The sequence below is a fragment of the Hyperolius riggenbachi genome, chromosome 1, assembly GCF_040937935.1.
Source record: "Hyperolius riggenbachi isolate aHypRig1 chromosome 1, aHypRig1.pri, whole genome shotgun sequence".
Taxonomy (NCBI): domain Eukaryota; kingdom Metazoa; phylum Chordata; class Amphibia; order Anura; family Hyperoliidae; genus Hyperolius; species Hyperolius riggenbachi.
The window spans coordinates 594079317-594106027 of record NC_090646.1 but is presented as its reverse complement, the minus strand read 5'-3'; the positions used below and the strand labels follow the sequence as shown (position 1 = coordinate 594106027).

Here is a 26711-nt window from a genome sequence, read left to right as displayed (position 1 = left end):
GCTATCTTCCACTCAAGTGTCAGGCTGTTTCTTCCTGCAGAGTGCAGACAGCTCTGCCTGTATGTAATTCCTCAGTATGTGAAAGCCCAGCCAGCTCAGAGGAGGATTTATCCAGCTTGTAAAAGATAATAGAGAAGAGAGAAGCTGCTCTAATCTAAATAATACACAGGCAGTGTGCAGAGAGGGGCCTGGAGGGGGGAGATGCATCACAGAACCACAACACTGAAGAACTTGGCAGCCTTCCAGACACAGGCTGACAAGTCTGACAAGAGAGAGATAAGTTGATTTAATTACAGAGATGGTGATAGTAGAATGTGCTGCAGTAAGCCAGAACACATTAGAATAGCTTTTGGAAGTTGTAGGATGATAAAAAACAGGATGCAATTTTTGTTACGGAGTCTCTTTAAATTGCTTTAAAAACTTTTTTTAGGGTAAATGAGGCATGTAGCATCATTATTTTTTAAAGGGGAACACTAATTGATGATGTGGGGACTTTAAATCCCCCCCCCTCCCCCAAAAAATGTCTGTCAATTAACATCAGGCCTAGGTTCTAGACAGCGGTCATACAGCGCACATTGTGTCCAAAGTCCAACCGCACAACTGGGACATCCAAGACACCTCCAAAAAATTCTGCAGCAATTGTGTTTTGGGTTAAATATAGGTGGTATTAGCACAGCAGCAGTGGCCTGTGGCACCCTGGCGGTGTGAGCAGAACAGGCAGCAGTAGCAGGGCAATGCAGCAGCAGCAGGTGTAAAGTGTGTCAGGAGCATGCCGGACGTGTCACGTTGCACTTGGCACATGGCACTTGGCACGTGGCACGTGGCACTTGGCACGTGTCACGTGGCACTTGCCTCGTGTCACGTGTCACTTGCCACGTGGCACGTGGCACTTGCCACATGTCATGTGGCACTTGGCACATGTCACGTGGCACTTGCCAAGTGCCACGTGACACATGGCAAGTGCCATGTGAAACGTGCCAAGTGCCAAGTGACACGTGCCAAGTGCCAAGTGACACGTGCCAAGTGCCACGTGACACGTGCCAAGTGCCGAGTGAAAGTCAGACAGCAGAGGAGAAGACACTAGTGCACACTAACTGTCACACTGGCACTGCTCACAGCACAGCAGTTCTGTAGAAAGCTAACACAGTAATACTACTACTCTAACAACTACTAGCACTGACTGCAGTACTACAGTACTAACTACACAATAACACAGTAATCCTATCCACTAATCCTTAACCTAACTAACCTGTACTGTAGCTAGCTAAGGCTAATAGCTGGCCAGCAGGCAGCAGCTGGCCTGGTCTGTGCACAGCACACACACAGACACATAGCAGCTGCCTGCAGCACACACTCTGACTGTCACACAATAACATCAAGCTAATTAACGATTTAACAATAGTGTAGTGATAGTGAAGGGGTTAATCACTGAACAGCTTTAGGTTTATAACTGTGTACAGCCCTTGCTAGGCCAGCAGCACTGAAGCATGTCTCTCAGTGAGCATTCAGCAAGCTAGGACGATATGTCTCATCATGGCAGCCCTCCTTATTATACAGGGGGGCTGGCCAGTGTTCGTTTCTGTGATTGGGTGCCAAGGTTTAGGCTGGGAGCCCTCTGATTGGCTCAATGAGGTCAGGTGGGGCTGGCCAGGGTTCCCCGCTGTGATTGGTTGCTAGGGCTTCTGCTGGGAGCCCTCTGATTGGCTCCAGGACGTCATCTCCTTAGTTACAGTATTTCAGATCCGGATATCCGCAATATCCGTGGATATCCGCATTATGCGCCCAAATATCCGCAGATAGCTATCCGGATTTGGGCCCAGGTATCCGGAATCCGAATCCGGTCGGATAGCTGAAAAAAGGTTGGATATCCGGGTTGCCCGGATATCCAGAATCTGGATAAGCAGCACTGCATACAAATCATCTCACTAATATTATAAATGCAAAAGTTTGGATGTTTGTTACTCAATCATGCAACAATGGCTGAACGGATTTGAATGAAATTTGGCACACACATAGTACATTACCTGAAATAACATATCGGATACTTTTTATCCCCATCTCCAAAAAGTGGGCAGAGTAAAATACAAATTTCACCGGGAAAATGTAAATTGCACCCATTCTTACACTGTTAATGGCAGGGTTCTCAAACTTTGCACAGTTAGTCACTGGGTGACTGGGATTAATAATCAGAAAAATTGGTGGAGCCTACACAAGCCAATCAAAATTCACCTATTGATTTTCAAGGGGAATATTTAATTGCTGTCATTCTAGCACAAGCTTTAAACCTGGTACAGTTGATCATTGGGTAACTGGGGTTCCAATTTAGAAAAGAGGGTGGAGCCACAGACAGATTTTTTTAATTTCAATTCAAATTATTGATGCCAAAGTCTGCAAAGCTCACAAACGTGGTCATTGAGTAATTGAGTAATTTTGTGTTAGGTTTAGAAAAACAGGAAGGAACCAACACCAGCAAATACATGCCAGGCCATCAGCTAGTTATAGCATAAATTTATTTTCACTTCAGATTTCCTTTAAAGGACACCCGAGGAAAAAATAAACAAATGAAATAACCAATTGTATCTCTCCTCCTTCTCCTAAAGATATTCCACAGTTTTATTTTATATTTAAATCTCCTTTTTAAGTTTTTACTGTTTTATTGTTTTTGCTCAATGACACATTCATTGAAGTATGCCAGAGCTAAAATCCATGAACTATTGACCCTTTTTATTTCTTTCCTGCTCTCAGAAACTATTTTATGCTAGGAAAGTGTTTTATAGTTGTAGTTTCTTATCAGTGAGGATCACACAGTAGTCTGACCCAGTCCTGACTCAGCCAGGCACTGCCACTTACATACCTGATGTTTAATTCTTTCATGCATGCAGAGAAAGAAAAAAAGGATCACAGCATAGTTATTTGTGTGCTAGGCACTGTACATACACATGTCGATCTTATCATGTCACATGACACCTCGGGTATCCTTTAACCTCCTGAGCGTTACGCCGCTCAGGAGGTTTTGCAGCGTTCGAGTCCCCAGTATTAATGTAAAAGATTGCATGGCTGCAAAAGCTTTAGCTAGCACTAGACTAGCTAGTATAGGTACCTGACCCCCCCCCCCCCCCCCAATTGCCCCGATCCCCTGGTCCAGCCACTTAATACATTGCCCAGCATGGCTCCAGCGATTGCCGCAGCCGCCTCGCAACTGAGGCGCGGACACCTGAGGCGAGTGAGCAGTATGCCCGACACAGTGTCGGGCATACCGCTTAGGAGGTAAAAGAGGTTTAGGAGGGGGGACTCCATGCTGTCTGTTTTCATGAAATATATAGAATACACACAGAACTCATAACTCGGTAAGCAGTACAGTGTACTGCAGCAAATGTCTAGAAAGTGAGATGATATAATACAATGGTCACCATCCGTAACCGTTCCACTGTCTTTAATTTTGAGAATGGGACCACAAATGATGTTAACACTCCAGGGACAGATATCAATTCTCCAGATTCAGACCAACACAGAATGCATGTGAAAGCAAAAAAGAGGAGGGCTCATAGCGCAACCTGCTTCATATAAAACACCTCCACCACTCCAGTGAGAAACAATTGACCTCCACCGCAATAACCTTCATGCAAGGACACGCCCCCTACTGCTCACCCAGAAGGCCTCCAATACGCTCGAAGGTAGGATTCTAAAGCATAAGGGGGTTGGCAAAATTTCACTGATCCAGTGGATACAAAAAACTAAAACAGCTCCATGTAGTATGAAACCATTTAACCACTTATGGACTGCAGTCATAAAACCCCTTAAGGACCAGAGCCTTTTTTTCCATTCAGACCACTGCAGCTTTAACGGTTTATTGCTCGGTCATACAACCTACCATCTAAATGAATTTTACCTCCTTTTCTTGTCACTAATACAGCTTTCTTTTGGTAATATTTGATTGCTGCTGCAATTTTTACTTTTTATTATATTCATCAAAAAAGACATGAATTTTGTCAAAAAAATGATTTTTTTTACTGTCTGTGCTGACATTTTTCAAATAAAGTAACATTTCTGTATACATGCAGCACGAAAAATGTGGACAAACATGTTTTTGATTAAAAAAAAAAACCATTCAGCCTATATTTATTGGTTTGGGTTAAAGTTATAGCGTTTACAAACTATGATGCCAAAAGTGAATTTTCCCATTTGGAAGCATCTCTGACTTTTCTGACCACCTGTCATGTTTCATGAGGTGCTAAAATTCCAGGATGTTATAAATACCAACCAAATGACCCCATTTTTGAAAGAAGACATCCCAAAGTATTCACTGAGAGGCATGATGAGTTCACAGAAGATTTTATTTTTTTGTCACAAGTTAGCGGAAAATGACACTTTGTGACAAAAAAAATTTTAAAAAAAATTCCATTTCTTCTAACTTGCGACAAAAAAAATGAAATCTGCCACGGACTCACTATGCTCCTCTCTGAATACCTTGAAGTGTCTACTTTCCAAAATGTGGTCATTTGTGGGGTGTGTTTACTGTCCTGGAATTTTGGGGGGTGCTAAATTGTAAGCACCCCTGTTAAGTCTAAAGGTGCTTATTGGACTTTGGGCCCCTTAGCGCAGTTAGGCTGCAAAAAAGTGCCACACATGTGGTATTGCCGTACTCAGGAGAAGTAGTATAATGTGTTTTGGGGTGTATTTTTACACATACCCATGCTGGGTGGGAGAAATCTCTCTGTAAATGACAATTTTTTGATTTTTTTTTACACACAATTGTCCATTTACAGAGATATTTCTCCCACTCAGCATGGGTATGTGTAAAAATACACCCCAAAACACATTAAACTACTTCTCCTGAGTACGGCGATACCACATGTGTGGCACTTTTTTGCACCCTAACTGCGCTATGGGGCCCAAAGTCCAATGAGTACCTTTAGGATTTCACAGGTCATTTTGCGACATTTGGTTTCAAGACTACTCCTCACGGTGTAGGGCCCCTAAAATGCCAGGGCAGTATAGGAACCCCACAAATGACCCCATTTTAGAAAGAAGATACCCCAAGGTATTCCATTAGGAGTATGGTGAGTTCATAGAAGATTTTATTTTTTGTCACAAGTAAGCGGAAATTGATTTTAATTGTTTTTTTTTTCACAAAGTGTCATTTTCCGCTAACTTGTGACAAAAAATAAAATCTTCTATGAACTCACCATACTCCTAAAGGAATACCTTGGGGTGTCTTCTTTCTAAAATGGGGTCATTTGTGGGGTTCCTATACTGCCCTGGCATTTTAGGGGCCCTAAACCGTGAGGAGTAGTCTTGAAACCAAATGTCGCAAAATGACCTGTGAAATCCTAAAGGTGCTCATTGGACTTTGGGCCCCTTAGCGCATTTAGGGTGCAAAAAGGTTCCACACATGTGGTACCGCTGTACTCAGGAGAAGTAGTATAATGTGTTTTGTGGTGTATTTTTACACATACCCATGCTGGGTGGGAGAAATATTTCTGTAAAGGACAATGTTTTGATTTTTTTACACACAATTGTCCATTTACAGAGAGATTTCTCCCACCCAGCATGGGTATGTGTAAAAATACACCCCAAAACACATTATACTACTTCTTCTGAGTACGGTGATACCACATGTGTGACACTTTTTTGCAACCTAGGTGCGCTAAGGGGCCTAACGTCCTATTCACAGGTCAATTTGAGGCATTTGGATTCTAGACTACTCCTCACGGTTTAGGGCCCCTAAAATGCCAGGGCAGTATAGGAACCCCACAAGTGACCCCATTTTAGAAAGAAGACACCCCAAGGTATTCTGTTAGGAGTATGGTGAGTTTGTAGAAGATTTTTTTTTGTCACAAGTTGCGGAAATTGACACTTTGTGAAAAAAAAAACAATACAAATCAATTTCCGCTAACTTGTGACAAAAAATAAAATCTTCTATGAACTCGTAATACACCTAACAGAATACCTTGGGGTGTCTTCTTTCTAAAATGGGGTCACTTGTGGGGTTCCTATACTGCCCTGGCATTTTAGGGGCCCTAAACCGTGAGGAGTAGTCTTGAACCCAAATGTCTCAAAATGACCTGTGAAATCCTAAAGGTACTCATTGGACTTTGGGCCCCTTAGCGCAGTTAGGCTGCAAAAAAGTGCCACACATGTGGTACTGCCATGCTCAGAAAAAGTAGTATAATGTGTTTTGTGGTATATTTTTTACATATACCCATGCTGGGTGGGAGAAATATCTCTGTAAATGACAAATTTTAGATTTTTTTACACACAATTGTCCATTTACAGAGAGATTTCTCCCACCCAGCATGGGTATGTGTAAAAATACACCCCAAAACACATTATACTACTTCTCCTGAGTACGGTGATACCACATGTGTGGCACTTTTTTGCAACCTAGGTGCGCTAAAGGGCCCAACGTCCTATTCACAGGTCATTTTGAGGCATTTGTTTTCTAGACTACTCCTCACGGTTTAGGGCCCCTAAAATGCCAGGGCAGTATAGGAACCCCACAAGTGACCCCATTTTAGAAAGAAGACACCCCAAGGTATTCTGTTAGGTGTATGGTGAGTTCATAGAAGATTTTATTTTTTGTCACAAGTTAGTGAAAAATGAAACTTTGTGAAAAAACAATAAAAATCAATTTCTGCTAACTTTTGACACAAAATAAAATCTTCTATGAACTCTTCATACACCTAACAGAATACCTCGGGGTGTCTTTTTTTCTAAAAAAGGGTCACTTGTGGAGTTCCTATACTGCCCTGGCATTTTACGGGCTCAAAACCGTGAGTAGTCTGGAAACTAAATGTTTCAAAATGACTGTTCAGGGGTATAAGCATCTGCAAATTTTGATGACAGGTGGTCTATGAGGGGGCAAATTTTGTGGAACCGGTCATAAGCAGGGTGGCCTCTTACATGACAGGTTGTATTGGGCCTGATCTGATAGATAGGAGTGCTAGGGGGGTGACAGGAGGTTATTGATGGGTGTCTCAGGGGGTGGTTAGAGGGGAAAATAGATGCAATCAATGCACTGGGGAGGTGATCGGAAGGGGGTCTGAGGGGGATCTGAGGGTTTGGCCGAGTGATCATGAGCCCACACGGGGCAAATTAGGGCCTGATTTGATGGGTAGGTGTGCTAGGGGGTGACAGGTGGTGACAGGAGGTGATTGATGGGTGTCTCAAGGTGTGATTAGTGGGGGGAATAGATGCAAGCAATGCACTGGCGAGGTGATCAGGGCTGGGGTCTGAGGGCGTTCTGAGGGTGTGGGCGGGTGATTGGGTGCCCTAGGGGCAGATAGGGGTCTAATCTGATGGGTAGCAGTGACAGGTGGTGACAGGGGGTGATTGATGGGTAATTAGTGGGTGTTTAGAGGAGAGAACAGATGTAAACAATGCACTTTGGAGGTGATCTGATGGTGGATCTGCAGGCGATCTGATGGTGTGGGTGGGTGATCAGATTGCCCGCAAGGGGCAGGTTAGAGGCTGATTGATGGGTGGCAGTGACAGGGGGTGATTGATGGGTGGCAGTGACAGGGCGTGATTGATGGGTGATTGATAGGTGATTGACAGGTGATCAGTGGGTTATTACAGGGAAGAACAGATGTAAATAATGCACTGGCGAATTGATAAGGGGGGTCTGAGGGCAATCTGAGCATGTGGGCGGGTGATTGGGTGCCCGCAAGGGGCAGATTAGGGTCTAATCTGATGAGTAACAGTGACAGGTGGTGATAGGGGGTGATTGATAAGTAATTAGTGGGTGTTTAGAGAAGAGAACAGATGTAAACAGTGCACTTGGGAGGTGATCTGACGTCGGGTCTGCAGGCGATCCGATGGTGTGGGTGGGTGTCGGGTGATCAGATTGCCCGCAAGGGGCAGGTTAGGGGCTGATTGATGGGTGGCAGTGACAGGGGGTGATTGATGGGTGGCAGTGACAGGGGGTGATTGATAGGTGATTGACAGGTGATCAGTGGGTTATTAAAGGGAAGAACAGATGTAAATAATGCACTGGCGAATTGATAAGGGGGGGTCTGAGGGCAATCTGAGCATGTGGGCGGATTATTGGGTGCCCGCAAGGGGCAGATTAGGGTCTAATCTGATGGGTAACAGTAACAGGTGGTGATAGGGGGTGATTGATGGGTAATTAGTGGGTGTTTAGAGGAGAGAACAGATGTAAACAGTGCACTTGGGAGGTGATCTAACGTCGGGTCTGCAGGCGATCTGATGGTGTGGGTGGGTGATCAGATTGCCCGCAAGGGGCAGGTTAGGGGCTGATTGATGGGTGGCAGTGACAGGGGGTGATTGATGGGTGATTGACAGGTGATTGACAGGTGATTGACAGGTGATCAGGGGGGATAGATGCATACAGTACCCAGGGGGGGGTCTGGGGGGGGGGATCTGGGGAGAATCTGAGGGGTGGGGGTGATCAGGAGTCCCCAAGGGGCAGTTTAGGGACTAAACAAAAAAATAGCGTTGACAGATAGTGACAGGGAGTGATTGATGGGTGATTAGGGGGGTGATTGGGTGCAAACAGTGGTCTGGGGGGTGGGCAGGGGGGTCTGAGGGGTGCTGTGGGCGATCAGGGGGCAGGGGGGGCAGATCAGTGTGTTTGGGTGCAGACTAGGGTGGCTGCAGCCTGCCCTGGTGGTCCCTCGGACACTGGGACCACAAGGGCAGGAGGCAGCCTGTATAATACACTTTGTAAACATTACAAAGCGTATTATACGCTTCCTATGCGGCGATCGTCGGGTTAAAAACCCGCCGGCGCTTCCGATTGGCCGGCGGGTTGACGACGCGGGTGGCCACTACAGCTTTAAAGAGAGTCTGAAGCGAGAATAAATCTCGCTTCAGACCTCATAGATAGCAGGGGCATGTGTGCCCCTGCTAAACCGCCGCTATTGGGCTGCTAAACGGGGGTCCCTTCACCCCCAAATCCCCACGGTGCAGCGGGGGAGTGCTTCCTGGTTGGGGCAGGGCTAACCGCCGCAGCCCTGCCCCACGCGCATCTGTCAGCGCGTATCTCCGCCTCTCCCCCGCCCCTCTCAGTCTTACTTCACTGAGAGGGGCGGGAGAGGCGGCGATGCGCCGCTGATAGACGCGACTGGAGGCAGGGCTGCAGCCGTTAGCCCTGCCTCCAGGAGCGACCAAGTCTGCGACCAAGTGTTGCAGGGGGGGGGGTTTGGGGGTGAAGGGACCCCCGTTTAGCGGCGCGATAGCTATGAGCTCTGAAGTAAGATTTATTCTCGCTTCAGAGTCTCTTTAAGGCACAGCTGCAGGGCCGCACAACACAGTACATGAGTGATTCCCCCTCCCCCTTTTCCCCCCACCAACACCCCCCACCAACAGAGCTCTCTGTTGGTGGGGTCTGATCACCCCCCAGTTGTTTATTTTTTTTTAAATAAATATTTAAGTTGTCATTTAAAAAAAAAATGTTTCTGCTGCCTACCCAGCCAGCCTTCCTCCCTCCCGCCCCAGCCAACCTATCACTGCCGATCGCTCTCTTATCCCCCAGGGGGACAGCCGTGTCACACGCCTGTCCCCAGTGCAGCGCTGCTGCTGATTGCAGCGCTGCACGGTGTAAATAGACGGCGATCACGCCGTCTTACTGTCTCCCGAGTGGCAATAGCCGCTCGGAGACTGAAGAGGGGACGGAGCTCCGCCCCCCGAGCATGAGATGCAAATAAGAGCCCCAGGACTTGACGGCAATTAGCGTTAGGCGGTCCTGTGGCTGCCGCCGCCGCGTTCACGCCCGTTGGCGTGATGCGGTCATTAGGTAGTTAAATGACAGTGGCTGAATAGTGTAATGGTTAAAGGACTACTGTAGGGGGGTCGGGGGAAAATAAGTTGACCCTACCCGGGGCTTCTAATGGTCCCCCGCAGACATCCTGTACCCATGCAGCCACTCATTGATGCTCCGGGCCCCGCCTCTAGTTCACTTCTGGAATTTCCGACTTTAAGAATTTCTCTGCAACATGTTTAAGTTGACTGGGCCCACCACGTGTGTGCTGCCCGTCAATGACTCTTCCTCCTCAAGCCTTGGCGCCAGTCATACCACTGATTCACCATACACAGTGCTGTTATCGCTTGCTGGAAGGTAGTTAGCAGTGCAGAAAAGTGCAGGAGTAACGGCTTAGGGCCAGCAGAGCTCTCTCATCTTGTCATGGTGCCATCTTGGCCACGCCCTCAATGTTTTTCCTTTTTAGAATAATACTGGTTTTGTATTGTTATTTGTTGATTTTTTATAAAATGTTTACATATAATTGTGGTTTTAGTCATGATGAATGACATATGATTCGGTGGTATTAATACTCTAAGAATGCTGGTCTCCAGTAACCAACCAATTTGCCTATAACTTTTGAATGGGAGGAGGGGAAACTTATGTTAAAATGTATTCACATTAACCACTTGAGGACCCACCCTTTACCCCCCCTTAAGGACCAGCGCTGTTTTAGGTGATCTGTGCTGGGTGGGCTCTGCAGCCCCCAGCACAGATCAAAGGGCACTCAGAGCGATCAGATCGCCCCCCTTTTTTCCCCACTAGGGGGATGATGTGCAGGGGGGGTCTGATCGCTCCTCCTGGCTGGCATTTTGCGGGGGGGGCACCTCAAAGCCCCCCTCCGCGGCGAAATCCTCCCTCTCCTACCTGCCACCCCCGGGAGATCTGGGCTGCACAGGGCGCTATCCGTCCTGTGCAGCCAGTGACAGGACGTCCCCTGTCACATGGCGGCGATCCCCGGCCGCTGATTGGCCGGGGATCGCCGATCTGCCTTACAGCGCTGCTGCGCAGCAGCGCCGTACAAATGTAAACAAAGCGGATTATTTCCGCTTGTGTTTACATTTAGCCTGCGAGCCGCCATCGGCGGCCCGCAGGCTATTCACGGAGCCCCCCGCCGTGAATTGACAGGAAGCAGCCGCTCGTACGAGCGGCTGCTTCCTGATTAATTAGGCTGCAGCTGGCGACGCAATACTGCGTCGCTGGTCCTGCAGCTGCCACTTTGCCGACGCACGGTATAAGCGTGCGGTCGGCAAGTGGTTAAAGAGACACTGAAGCGAAAAAAAACTATGATATTATGATTTATATGTGTAGTACAGCTAAGAAATAAAACATTAAGATCAGATACATCAGTCTCATTGTTTCCAGTACAGGAAGAGTTAAGCAACTCCAGTTGTTATCTCTATACAAAAAAGCCATTATCTCTACGACTTTCAAAAGTCGTGGAGAGGGCTGTTTTCTGACTTTTATTATCTCAACTGTTAGTTAACTATTTACTTTTCCTCTGGCAGAGGAGAGTTCATTAGTTCGCAGACTGCTCTGAAAGAATCATTTTGAATGCTGAGTGTTGTGTAATCTGCACATATTAGAGAATGATGCAATGTTAGAAAAAACACTATATACTTGAAAATAAAAATATGAGAATATTTTCTTTGCTGCTAATCTTCTAGTAATTATTCATAGTACACAACCAATTCATTATATCATATATTTTTTTTCGCTTAAGTGTCTCTTTAAAATGTAGGTGTTAGTGTAACGCTATTAGGTCTAACAAACGAAACACCAAAATTGTCAGAAGTCTTACGGGGGAAAGACCCAAGAATGCAAAGTGGTTAAACTAAATCCTTCTTGAACTTTAAAGTTATGAGAATATTTGAATGAGTGATAGGTAGTGATGATTGTAATCTGCTAATTACAATTACATACAATTTCATGTAGAATTTCTCAATTATGGCCACATGTAATGATGTAATACCGATTTAGAAATGCAATTGATTTCACATAATCTATTTGTAATTTTGCGTACTTACATGCTGAATTTAGCAGTTAATAGCAAAACCATCATACATGCTATTGTCACTAAAACTGCTACATATGTTAAAGGGTAAAGTGGGAACTAGTCAAACACAAAATAAATAAATACATAAATAAAAATATGAAAATTGATTTTAAAAATGCAAAGGAAAAATGTTTTTTAAACTCTGCAAAAGACCATTTTTTCATTTTTTCATTTATAATGACGTTTATTAGCATAATCAAAAAAAAAAAAAAACATAACCACAGTATCACAGAGCATCATAAACAGTACAACTGAATGCAACAAAACAGAATGAAATTGGTTGCATGTCAAAGGAGATAAGACATAAACATAAACAAAATTGAAAGAAAACAAAGGAAAACAACACGTACACTTGTTCCAATACATCCAATGTGGATTATACAAAAATAGCAGCCATAGTAATGTGCCCAATTTCCAGAGAGTGTTCAGGCTATACATTACATTTCCATCCCATATCGAGTTAAACTTATCAGATAAATCCAAACTAGCATAATACATTTTCTCCGTAAGCATGAGGACATCCGGGGTGGCAAAAATTCAGGATTCCCCAAAAACTAAATTCTAGCAGGCGATCTGTTAACTAAATAAAATTGGGTATGATTTCTCAACCAAAGAGCAAGCATAGCACCAACTATCCTATTTTTAGCCCCCACCCGAGGTAAGAGAATGGGATCTAAGGGATATCAGAGAGGGTCGGTGAAACGGGGATTAGCCCTCAAGTCCCAGTCAATAATCTATGCAAGCCGTGCAGATAAAGTAGTATTGCCAGAGGCTTGGTAGGTCAATCCCACCAAAATTCTTATGTCTAAATAGGATAGAGGACTTAACCATTATGATCCCATATATACTGATGAATTTGTCTTTGGAAGGGAGCTAGTTGTGTTTTATGAATGATTATAGGAAGCATACAGAAAAGAAAAAGAAGCTTAAGTAAAATGATCATTTTACAAGCCAAATTCCTACCCAGCCAGGAGATGTTATAATTATTCCATTCTCTAAGGTGAGAGAGTTTTCTGAAAATAGGGGGGGGGGGGGGATTGGCCTCATATAACTGACTGAATTTAGGAGTAATACGTATACCAAGTGTGAAGAAACGCGGAAAAGCCGCCGCATGGACGCAGGACGAGGCGGCTGTTTCCGCGGCTGGCATAGCAGAACGCGGAGAAACCGCCGCGTCTGACGCGGCGGTTTGTACGCATAGGCCTGCTTCTCTCAGTAAGGCGGGATGCGGAGGAAACGCTGCACGCTCAGACAGCGTGGCGGCGGATTCCGCATCCCATACAGCAACAACATTACAACACATGACTGTTGTGGCTGGGACTGATAGTCCACACTGGTTTAGGAGGACGCGTGCGCGTGCAGAGAGGCAGGGCCTTTATGGCAGTAAGAGGAGGGTCTGACCAGGCCGGTCAGCTGACCATTGCAGCAACTTTTATTAGTCCAGCACTTAGGGGAGGTGCTGGAGAGCACTGGTGTATATATACTGGGTGCTGGTCATTCATCTGGTGTCTGGCGTTGCGATCACTACGTGGTAGCACTCAGACCTGTCTGTATCTGTGTTCTAGCATAGTTTCCAAAGGTGTTGACGGCCAAGGATCTCACACCTTAGCGTTAGGAAATTATACTGTATTATTTGTTATGACCTTATGCCTGCCTGACTATCCCTCTGAACTCTGATTCTGTACCTTGCTATTTCTGATAACCTGTTGCTCAACTCTGCTCATTCCTGGACTCTGTATTTGCCTCCTGATTCTGTACCCTGCTATTCTGATACTCCGTTGCCAACCCTGCCTGTTCATTGGATTCCGTATCTGTCTCCTGAATCTGTACCTTATCTGTCTGTGTGTTAACGACCTGGCTTGCCCGACCTCGAGAACTAGCCTTACTGTTAGAGGCAGTTCCCAGATCTGTTAGTGACACTTGCTCATTGGTGTCACTCACACTCGGTCCATCCCCTCTTTGCTTAGCTCCTCCCCCGGGAGAGTCTAGGCCTACGGAAGGAACTTACTTCTGTGTATAACTCAAAGTATTACTGTTCATAACACTCACTTGTTACTCTGGTGTCCAGAAGTTAGAATATATATCTGATTATCGGTGATACTGCAGATCACCAATAATCGGGTATATTCTGCATTCTCGGTGATACTGCAGTTCACCGGTAATCAGACCCTCTCTGTGTTACACCGATCGTTGCCACTTAAATTCAAAGTTAGCCTGAAGAAGCTTCACTGTATGTGAGGGGAGGTTAACTGGAATGGCTGTAGATTCAATTCAATTCAATTCACTTTATAGTCATTGTGTATTTCAATGAAATTACTTTTCATGACAACCCCACGGTGCATATAGGGAACATAGTGATAGTAACAAGGAAGAGAAGAAATTATACACATATGCCAGGTATTACAGATATTTAAACAATTTGTACACAGTGTTAATTATTTCAGAGAGGATTCAGAGTTCATCAAGTTTATGGCAGATGGGAAAAAGCTGTCTTTCAGTCTGTTTGTGTGTGTGCGGATTGATCTAAAACGTTTACCTGATGGAAGGAGCTCAAACAAGGCATTTCCAGGGTGAGTGTTGTCCTTGATAATGTTTTTGGCCCTTCTCATGCTGCGAGTATTATACAAAAGTTCCAGTGATGGTAGTTCAGTGCCAATAATGGCTTCTGCTGTTTTAACAACTCGCTGCAGGGCTTCTCTAGTAGCCTTCGTGCAGCTGTTGTACCAGGCCGTCATGCAATTGGTCAGAACGCTTTCTATAGTGCATCTGTAGAAATTAACCAGCAGCTTCTGTGGGAGGTTAGCACTCCTTAGTTTTCTCAGAAAGTAAAGGCGTTGTTGTGCTTTGCCAGTTAGAGCTAAAGCATTGTCAGCCCAGGACAGGTTCTCTGCGATGGTGACTCCCAAAAATTTGAAGCTGGCAACTCTCTCCACAGCCTCTGCATTTATCAGATTTAGACTGGAAATGGTTAACCTTCAATCCAGACATATCCGCAAATAGACCTAAAAGTTGAAACAGATTAGGTAATGGCGTAACAGGCTGAGATAAAAATAGCATATACTGTAGGGCCAATTTAAGATTCTCTTCACCATAACCACGGACATTGGGATGAGCTCTAATGGCCTCAGCCAAAGGCTCCATGGCCAAAGCGAAGAGAAGTGGAGACAAAGGGCATTCCTGACAGGTACCCAGCTCAATAGCAATGGGAGAAGAGGAAGCCCCAGGGATTGTAATTATTGTAGTAGGATTATTATAAAGACATTACAGAGCTAAGAGATACCCCCCATGTATGCCAAATATCCAGGGCCGGATTTACCATCAAGTACTGTAGGCACATGCCTACAGGCGCCTTATATGGGAAAGGCACCTCCCCTCCGTGAATGACCCCCTGCTCCCTCCCAATGCAGAGATACTGCCACTGCTGCACTTTGCTCCCTGTCATGCACATGTAACCAGCTCCGCTCTGCCCCCCTCCTACCCATGGAGGTCATGTGCAGCAAGTCCATGCAGCTCACTTACGCCCTCACTGTGGCAATGGGGTGGGCGGCCCTGGCTGGGAGGGAATAGATTTCTTCCAGGCCGCTTCCTCTAAACTTACACAGCTCCACGGCCGCCCACATCTAAGCCCGCCCATTTACCAGACCCGTGAAGCTCTGCCCCTTCCGCTAAGCCCCACCTCCTCCTGATATATACCAGGGCAGTAGTACCAGTTCAACTGTAAGTTATGGTGTTCTTTGTACCTTTGTACCTCCTCTTCCTCCTGCCTGTATTAACATATAAGCCTATTCTCTGCATTTTGCGAACAGTTCTCTTACACATTTATTATGCTTTGAGCTTAGGCCCGGTTCACATTAGCGGTGGCCGTCCGGAATCGCCGTGCCGGAGCCGGACCGCTTTCAGAACGGACAGAACGGACGCACGGCATGGCAATGAAAGCCTATGCGTCCGTTCACATGCGTCCGTTCTGCCGGACCGGAGCCGGACCGGATCCGGGCCGGATCCGGACTCCGGCGTCCGTTCCAACATGCGCTATTTTTTGGTCCGGCTCCTCCGGCAGCCGTATCCGGAGCGGAGCCGGACTGCACCATCCGGCCAATACAAAGCAATGAGAGCCGGAGAGCGCACAACACACTGGCTACAAAAACCGGACGTTCTACCCCACTTCCTATGCATTTTGGATGGGGACCACATGGGCCCAGCGAAGAGTGGGGCAGCAGCGATTTCATGCTGGAGCTCTTTTTGCCAGCAACATGTCTGATATGTCTGAAGGAGGCGAACAACAGAGAGAATTCCCAGGTTTACGAGTAAAAAATGCCTGGATCCATGGTCCCAACTGCAGTCTCTGTATCCACGGATGGTCTCCACACGTCCACCTGTCTCCAACAATGACCCCAGACCCTTCTGCTGACCTCCCAGACCCCAGGTAATTTAAGGATGTTATCTCCTTAAGAAACCGGATCCGGACCGCAACCGTGTTCACACCGCACGGAAACCGGATGCAAACGGACCGGATCCGGACCGGATCCGGATAGGAACCGTACGGATCAGGTCCGGTCCGGATACGGTGCGGTCCGGACATCCGGTGCGGTTTTTACTAAACCGCAAGTGTGAACGGGGCCTTAGTTGCTGGGGGGGCAGAGGATGATTCTTGCACGACCTTGCATGCCATGTTTGACTCTGACTTGCAGCACTGGTCTTCCTGCAGCCTCACACTGCACCTATCAGTTTTGCATTCTTCTTATACTAGTGGTCTACTGTCTGCTGCCCACTGTAATTATGTACAGATAGGGTTTTTGTTATCACCAGGGTGCCACTCAGACTTTTTAAGTGGCCATACATCAGCTGACTTGACGTCCGATCACCATCTAATTCGATTATTATAATCGAATCGGATGAAAATTGGTGCCGCCAAGTGCATGCAAAGATCGACGTTGTGACCAATTTTCACGCTGAAATGTGTCACATGTATCGATCGGACATGCTGCAAGATAGGGCTGCGATTGGGTGCGCGGCGGTAATGGTGAGTAATATCGGGACAAGCGACGGACCCCCTGGAGCTGTTTCTCCAGTGTATAAATCTACTTGTACATATACATTACCTATTCTGTGTCGCAGTGGCCGTCCGTCTTCCAAATCCTCTACTTTTTTCATCAGCCCCATACATGCTGCCGGCGCATAGCACACTGGCATGTGACTTCACACGTCACGGTGGCAGTGTATATGGGACTAATGGAAGGGCAGCGGATTCATAAGACGGATGGGCATTACGACACAGGACAGGTAATGTATAAACGTACACATGTACATTTATACAGTACGGAGGCAGGCGCGACTGATTCCCAAGAGATTTCATGCTGAAATTGATCAGGAATCGGCCTGCAGTGTATGCGCAGCCAAGAAATCTCTCTCTAATAAGAATCAATTAAAGAGAGATTTGTCTCTTGGTCAAATCTGCCCATCATTGCAAGATGTATGGTTACCTTAAGTTTTCTTGGTCATTTCCTGCGTCAGGTATTGCTCCCTGTTTATCCTGTTATCTCCACAAATTCCCCATGGAGGCTTTCTGTGCCTTGTGCTGGACTTGGTACACTGGCTGCAGGGCCAGATTTAGCATGATGCACTGTAGGTAGTAGGCACAAGCCTACATGTGCCTTACAGGCGGCTTGCCAAATGTCCCCCTTCACAATTGAAAAGCTGAAAGCGTGATCACTGACAGCCCCACACGACCTGCCCACTCACATCACACGCCCTACCTCGTCCTCTATAGCCAGCGTCACACACAGTGACAGCCAGGCTAGTGTCCCATAGTCTACATGCTTGCTGCCTACAGACAGTACAACCATGATGAGCCATCAAATCTGGGGACACTATCAGTACCAGATGGTCAGCGAGAAATCTTACTGGTAGTGTCCCCAGATTTGATTGTTCATGGCTTCTGCTACTGTGCTGTCTATAGGCATGCAATCTGATGGCTTGCATGGAGTCCATAATTGTGGGTATCTCTCTGACCATCTAGAGACTGAGTGGGGTGTACAAGTGAGTGTTAGGCCCGGTTCACATTAGCATTTTTTTCCGGATCGGAACCGGAACATATACTGTACAAACGGAATGGATGTGAAAGGATCCAATGTTAACCTATGGCTGTAATTTTTTTCTTTTCCTCCTTATGTTTACCAACGTCTCCGTGGAGATGTGACGTGGTAACTACGTGGAGAGGGGCGCGTCTTTTGGTGCCGCGCCATTGGTGTTCGTCAACATGTATGTTGACGTTCTGATGGGGGCGTGGTTTCTCCGGCCGCTTGGATGCTGTTTGCGGCTCACCACAGCAGCAGGGGGATCGGCTCTGCACATAGGGGAGCGGACGGGTACGGGGGTGTCTTCCTGCACATTACAGCCATATGACATATTGAGTAAGTAATTGCGGTCTTTTGATCCGCGATTTTTGCTTCCTTTTTCCTATATGTTTTTGAATCTGGGCAGCGACCAATGGAGTCCTTTGAGGCTGGTCATGTGATGTGTTTTATGAATGACAAGTAGCAGTTCCCGATTAGGTAAAACACAACCACGAGAAAAGTCCTTTAATGTTCTAAATTAACCACAAATACTTACCTGTACTTTTGAGAAAAAAATCCCACGCCAATCAGGTCCCACGACAGTATCCTCTATCTTGCGATCTTCTGATACATCTTGGTTGAAGATCTCCGCCGCCCGGACGCCACACACGCCGCCTCCGCCGCACTGCTCTCAGCTATACTAAGTATAGCTGAGAGTGCGTCTATACAGACGCATTGGCGCTAGCTGCCGCTGCCCTCCCTGCCTCCCCCACCTGTCACCCTCACCCATGCTGGCACCCAATGCACCCATGGGTGCCAGCATGGGTGAGGGTGACAGGTGTGAGAGAGGCAGGGAGGGCAGCGGCAGCCAGCGCTAATGCGTCTATATAGATGCACTCTCAGCTATACTTTGTATAGCTGAGAACAAAAAGCATCTTTACATTTTGGCTCCAAGCCTCCCCATTGGTTCCTTATCGACCAATGGGGATCCTCCTGATCCGCATTGGTCTGTTAAGGAACCAATGGGGACCATTGGAGCTAAAATTTAAAGATGCTTTTTGCTCTTAACTATACTAAGTATAGCTGAGAACAGTGCGGCAGAGGCGGCGTGTGTGGCGTCAGGGCGGCGGAGATCTTCAATCAAGATGTAACAGAAGGTCGCAAGATAGAGGATACTGTCGTGGGACCTAATTGACGTGTGATTTTTTTCTTAAAGGTACACGTAAGTATTTCTGAAGATCGCAAGACAGAGGATACTGTCGTTGTGGGACATAACAGATTATAGCGCGGGACCTTTTCCGAGGATAATGGCGTGGGAATTTCTTCTTAAAGGTACAGGTAAGTATTTCTGAAGATCGCAAGATGGAGGATACTGTCGTGGGACCTAATTGGCATGGCAATTTTTTCTTAAAGGTACAGGTAAGTATTTCTGGTTAATTTAGAACATTAAAGGACTTTTCTCATTGTTGTGTTTTTATTTCATTTAACCCTTTTTGGAAATGGGTAAGGGGTACTTTGCACCCCTATACTCATTTCTCCTGGGAGGGGGGGCAGGCATCTGGGGTCCCCTTCTTAAAGGGGACTCCCAGATGCCACTATGAACCCCCCCCCAGGGAGTCGTCGCCCCCACCTCTTCCTGGGGCACCGGAGGTGGGGAATAGCCCCTTGTCCATGGATTGGACAAGGGCTCCGGGGGGAGGGGAAGGCTTGGCCGTCCCTCCCCCCTGAAGCCCCCTATACCATGGACCATGCGGGCTGGTATAGCTCAGGGTGCGAAGCCCCAGTCGGCCGGGGCTCCGCATTCTGGCTATCCCAGCCTGCATGGAAGACAAGGGGTTACAGAGGCTCGGGAGGGGGACCCCACGTCATTTTTTTCAAAAAAAATTCCCACACTCTGAACATAACCCAAAAATTTAAATTAAAAAAAAAATAAATAAAATTTTTCAATTTTTTTTTTAAATATTGTTTCCCAGTATCTTTTTAACATATCCTGCAACTTTGGTGTTGCTAGGATTTAAGGGGACTTTGCTATTAACTGCTAAAGTTGGCGGGAATTGTTTCCACCACGGAAATGTCAGTATGCGATTTAAATAGATACATTTTCCTCTTTGAAGATTTAAAATCGATTTTCTCAAAAACTATAAGGTCTTTTTGAACATTTTTTTTTCGTCGTGTTCCCACTATTCTTTTTAACATTCCCTACACATTTGGTGTTTCTGGCATTTAAAGGGGCTTTGCTATTAACTGCTAAAGTCGGCGGGCGTTTAATTTTCCCACGGTCAGAAGAAGAATATTCAAAATCGATTTTCTCAAAAACTATAAGGTCTTTTTGAAAAAAATGTTTTCCTCTTGTTCACAATTTTCTTCCTAACATTCCCTGCAAATTTGGTGTTTTTAGCTTTTAAGGGGGCTTTGCTATTAAACATTAAAGCCGGCGGGCAGATATTTTCCAAACGGCAGCAAAGCAGGGGTTAAAACGATAAATATCGTTCAGGCAGGATTAAAAAAAATATTTTAAAACGATAAATTTCGTTCAAAAGGTCTGCACTATTTTAACCTTTAAAACGATAAATATCGTTTTAAACATATATCGGGCAGAAGGGGGCGCCATTATTTAGCCGGCGCCATTTTTCACTGGACGCGAAGAAGAAGCCCCTACCGCCGGCTGCTATGGAAGATTACATATGTATTGCCGAGTGAAAACAGATCCGATCAATCATTGATCAGATCCATTTTCACTATGTGAACCGGGCCACGGACAGAACCATCCGGATCCGGTGAAGCGGAGACCAGATCCACTCACCGGATCCTTTTGGCTCATAAACGCAATGTGAACTGGGCCTTAGTGTTAGCAATTTGGGAGGTCATAGTATGTCAAAAAAGGATGCCTGGAAATGTTGGCGCCCAGTAATCTCGATAGTAGAATATTGGTAAATTTGCTGATATTTTACTATTAAACTGTAAAAATGATAGTAAAATACTGATATTTTACTATATCGAAACATAAGCCTATTCTCACACTGAACCCTCCCACTACTGATGGCTAACCTTAAAGAGAACCCGGGGTGGTATATGATAATCCTAATAGGACCCAGGCGGAAATGCTAAGAGAAAGCAAAGAAAATCAAACATAGTGAAGAGCTGTTTAACCTAGCTTATTTGTATTTATCCACACCTTGTTTCAGTGATGTGCCACTCCAAACGTGTCTACACTCCTCCGTGACCTTAAAGTAATAATATACACTCTCCCGATGTTATTGCTGACTAAATCAAAGAACAGTGACTGTAATTGGATGGATTGATCTGAGGATCATATTCAGGTCATTTATATGCTGTAGAGCGCTTATGCAGTTTTGTCTAATATCATTGAAAGATTATCCTGTCTAGTGCGCACAGTGCTCCAGAATTATATTATATTGTGTATTGTGTACTGTGTGTAACCCACTAATTCAGTAGGAGACCTTTGGCAAGTCTCCCTTACACTGCTACTGCCAATAGAGCGCGCCCTAGTGGCTGCTGCTCTGCTCTGGCGCTTTGAGTCCGCAAGGAGAAAAGCGCAATATAAATGTTATTTGTCTTGTCTTGTCTTGACAAGAGGGAGGAGCGCACTTGCCACTTTATAATAATAGGAGATGCTACGAGGCTGACTGACAGCCTCACATAAATAAAACCAGCTAGTGACAAGCAGATTGTCGCTAGCCTGGTGATCTTTAAAGAGGGTGCAGCGCGGCGCAGGGGGGGCTAGCAGCAGTGGTACAGTGACCCAGAGGCATGTCATTGTGCACATGAGATGCCTCTGGGTCCTATTAGGATTATCATATGCCACCTCGGGTTCTCTTTAACCAACCTGTGCCCCACGCCTAACCTAACCCATCCCCGCTGCCACATAACAACACCCCCCCCCCCCCCATGGCTAACTTTAACCATTCCTACCCCATGCCTAACCTTAACTATCTCCACCACCACAAAACCCTCCACACCTAACCTTAACTCTTCCTCCCCATGCCTTACCTTAACTATCCCCACTAGCAGAAAAAAAAACTCGCAAGTAAAAAGAAAATTTATTTATTTATGTATTTTTTTATGGCCGTGAGTTGGGGGTGTGTCATGTGTGTCTGATGGCACCAGAACCCCTGTGCCTACAGGCTCATGAGTTGTAAATCAGACCCTGCAAATATCTGGAGAGTCAATGACAAATAGCTCCAAGACACAGAGTCAAAGGCCTTACCAATATCGATCCCTAAAAGCAGAAGTCTGGAGTCTGTCAACTCTGCATCTTGGATAATATTTGTTACCAGTCTAACATTAAAAGACCATTTTTTATAGCAAAAAAGAAAAACCCTTTCCTTTGAATTTTTAAAAACTATTTTCTAAAAAATAACAAGGTCTTTTGTCCGTGACAGGCTTAAAAGGTGCAGGAAATTTGGAAGCACCAGGAATGTCAATTACTGATATAGGAGCAAACAACCAAGAGGCAGGCGCTCACAGTTATGCACAATGATAGCTGATACCGATAACTCATAAGCCATAAACAATGTTAAGCACATCCCCCATCAGTCCCCCAGTGTCCATATAATTTCTGCAGATGGTTGTTATCACATCCAATTACAATCCTTCTTTCGGAGAACCATCAATAAATACAGAGACAGGACAGCCGTCACCACACCCGAGTGAGTAGCACTCACCGTGTGTTAAGACCTATTGCCAGGTCAAGATTCGCCTTTGGGACCGTTACAGGTCGTCCCCCACCACTCCCGGCAGTCTCCCCTTCACTTCCAGTAGGTCCACCTTCCTCCACACTTGCACCTCAATAAAAACGCCTCAACATAGCGTAATACTGTAGCTTTAATAAAAACTTTTTAAAAACAATTGCACTTACAATGTTTCTGATGCATCAAGAGCGTAGAGTTTTATTCCACACGGGCTCTCCCCCGTATTGTTGGCCGGTTGGCATGCGCAATCCCTGCAGCTGAAGGAACCTGACCGCTGCGCGCTCGGTCCCACTCTCCTCCTAGCCTGGATCACGCCGCTCAACACGTGGGTTGCTGTGTAGTGTCTTCCGCGTCTAAGCCCCGCCAGTCAAAATACACGCACATGCCAAGATGAAGTCTCAAGGGGCGTAGATATACTGTTGCCACTCTGATAACTGGTTAAAGACATCAATTTCAATTACTTACTTTTTCTTTCTTTTTTTTAGTAATTCTTCCACGATAATCAAATTGGGGCTCCACTCCCTGAGTAATCAAGGTCAATATGTACAGAGGTTCCAGGTGTTAAATTGGATTCCTCATCCTCACTATAATAATCTAACATTTGATAACGATGTCCAGCTTGTACAGGTAAGTAAACTAGTCTCAAATAGGGCCAGACACTTACCCCATAAATACTCATCAATACTTCTCCTGAAACTTCCACTGCCCTGGGATCTCTGTGTTTACAGTGAGCAAAGGTATCCCTATTTGATTAGAAATCTAGAAGTGGGAATGAAAGTAACACATATTTCAGGGCAAAATTTCCCAGGGCTGGTTGCCTCGTGATGCGTCAGGACAAGCCTCTGTAGATGAGTTCCACATTCTAAAATATGGTGACTGGGAGTTTTTCATCCCCTGGTAATACACCCGATGCTTCATTTTTCTGACAGTTAGCCCATGATAACATTTTGATTGGTTCTACATTTACATGATGACATGACATGTGACATGAAACTGCATATATTTTATAAAGATCACCAAGCAGGGACACAGAACCACAATATTACCATACATTGGGGAAAAACAGAGTGTAGTAACTAAGGCAGGTCCTCTTTTCTCTTTTTTCCTCTTGGCACAAGTCCTCTGGTGCTCCATAGCAATGAATGGAGCATCATCTGACATCTAACAGCCCTGACAGGAAAACTGCACAGTCTGCACTCAGGGTTTAATCTCAGTGCAGAGAGTGGACTCATCATAATGGTGAACTGATGCATGTTTATTACGGCAGTTTTAAGATACCCTCCTCCCCATCAATATTACATTGCCTGTAGCCCAGCTACTCCTCATCAGAAAAGAGTTTCCTACTGACAGCTCTCAACCCCCCACATCAGAATTAGGTTGCTGGCACCTTCCCCGTCCCCCAAAATATCCAGCAGTAAGCAGAAGGTTGTTTTACCTGTCCTGCCACCATACTACCTCCTCTGCCTGAATATGTTCTTCAGAGCAGGATTGTCCCCCAGGCAAACTAGGCAGGTGCATGGGCCTAGTGGGTGTGAAGGGGCCCACCAGCCACCTTCTCTGACCTCTCTCCACTTCAGCTTACCAAAAAGACCACATGGGGGCCTCATATCTACTACCTTGCCTAGGGTCCTATTACATCTTAATCCATCTCTGTATCTACTCCTTTTTCTCATGCAACCTTGCAACATGTTGGCAGGTTACACAGGAACACTGACGGTGTGGGTAGCCATGGTGACAAAGACACACCACTGAACAGTTGAGTTAACCCCTTTTACTCCATTGCTAGGGTTGCCAGGTCGGCTGATGGAGAAAACCGGACAGGGGGTGGAGTTAGGGGTGGAGTTAGGGGCGGAGTCAGAAGCACACTTTTATGTAGAGTGGGGCTAAGCAATGGGCTTTTTTAAAAAAAAAATTATAGTATTTATATCGCACTGACATCTTCTGCAGCACATTACAGAGTACATAGCCATGTCACTAACTGTCCTCACCAGTAGTACTGGTCCAGTGCACATAAGAGACAGTTTTTCACCAGTAACTGCACATAAGAGACAGCTTTTCACCAGTAAATGCACATTATAAGAGACACCTTTTCGCCAGTAAATGCACATAATAAGAGACAGCTTTTCCCCAGTAAATGCACAAGAGACAGCTTTTCACCAGTAAATGCACATAATAAGACACAGCTTTTCACCAGTAAATGCACATAATAAGAGACAGCTTTTCACCAGTAAATGCACAAAAGAGACAGCTTTTCACCACTAAATGCACATAATGACAAACAGCCAGGGATATATGTGCCCAGTATATGTAGCCAGGGGGTATATATGTCCCAGTATATGTAGGCAGGGGTGTAAATGTCCCAGTATACGTAGGCAGGGGTATATATGTCCCAGTATATGTAGCCAGGGGGTATATGTGCCCAGAATAGGTAGCCAGGGGGTATATGTGCCCAGAATAGGTAGCCAGGGGCTATATGTGCCCAGAATAGGTAGCCAGGGGCTATATGTGCCCAGAATAGGTAGCCAGGGGCTATATGTGCCCGGAATAGGTAGCCAGGGGCTATATGTGCCCGGAATAGGTAGCCAGGGGGTATATGTGCCCCGAATAGGTAGCCAGGGGATATATGTGCCCGGAATAGGTAGCCAGGGGGTATATGTGCCCGGAATAGGTAGCCAGGGGGTATATGTGCCCGGAATAGGTAGCCAGGGGCTATATGTGCCCAGAATAGGTAGCCAGGGGCTATATGTGCCCAGAATAGGTAGCCAGGGGCTATATGTGCCCAGAATAGGTAGCCAGGGGGTATATGTGCCCGGAATAGGTAGCCAGGGGCTATATGTGCCCAGAATAGGTAGCCAGGGGCGGGGGGAAGGGGGGCAATCTCCCCCCCCCTTCTTCCCTCACCTTAGGGTGCTGTCTCTCTCCCCCGCTGTCTCCTCCAATATTGATGTGCACAGTGCAGGCTGGCGGGTGGCTGCGGGCGGAACTTACCTCTGTGTCGCAGGCGCTGGAAGTTCGGGTCCCGCAGCCGCTGAGTTTCGACTCAAAAAAGATCCGGATCAAAGATCCGAATCATTCATGAGCCGGACAACACTATTCAGACTGATAGTGTTGTCCGGCTCATGAATGAGATTCTCAGCGGCTGCGGGACCCGAACTTCCGGCGCTGGAGCGACACAGAGGTAAGTTCCGCCTGCAGCCACTCGCCAGCCCTGCACATCATATTGGAGGAGACAGCGGGGGAGAGAGAGCACCCTAAGGTGAGGGAAGGGGGGGGAGATTGCCCCCCTTCTCCACCGCTGCTCCCAGCTCTCTCTCTGCTGCGCTGTTCTCCTCCTGCGCTGCGGGGGGGCTCTAAAACCGGACAACTTAATTGTCCGGTTTAGCATGTTTTTTTACACTGGACACAGCGCACAAAAACCGGACTGTCCGGTGTAAAACCGGACACCTGGCAACCCTATCCATTGCATGCTCTGCAGTTGTGGAGGCTTACTTCTGCCACCTCTCCAGCCTCATCCCAGACAGTCACTAAATCCCCCCCCCACACACACACACACCCGAATACCCCTTATGCTCTCCTCAAAATATTTTTATCTTTCAAGTCACATGACCTTACCATTTATCCAGACAGTCCATGGAGCAGAATCACATCTAAGGTCCCTTTAGCTTTAATTAGTGCTGCCACACTTTATACCCCAAGACCCTCAGCTTTCTTTACCCCCCAAAAATCTCCATTTCAGTGTCACATTACCACACCTCCAATGCAGCTCACATACTCCCTTTACCTCTGTCTTTCACTATACTGGCAGGGCCGGCCTCAGGTTTCACAGCGCCCTGAGCGAAACCTGATTTTTGTGCCCCCCCCTCATCGTCTTCCCACGTGCATATACACACACACACGCACGCACGTATACACACACACAGGCCCATATGCAATTCCCTTTTTCTCCTGAGATATCTCCTAGAACAGTAGTTCCCAACCTTTTTGACGTTGTGACACAAATGCTCAGATCTCCATGACACGTCACGTATGTATAATAGAAAAAATACTATTAATGACCATGAATGGAGGGAAAGAGTGCATTATCCTGAATACACTTAAAAATGAAGGCTAGAACCTTTCAGGAATATTAA

General features: G+C 46.2%; 1 protein-coding gene across 1 annotated transcript in view; it reads left to right on the top strand.

Moving 5' to 3' along the window:
• The window catches only part of LOC137528050 (mast cell protease 1A-like), an 84288-nt gene that overhangs the window by 8830 nt on the left and 48747 nt on the right, over positions 1 to 26711 (top strand). Inside the window, exon 3 of the mRNA XM_068249287.1 lies at positions 23067 to 23208. Within this exon, the coding sequence (XP_068105388.1) occupies positions 23067 to 23208 (142 nt within the window). The remainder of the gene's footprint in view (positions 1 to 23066; positions 23209 to 26711) is intronic.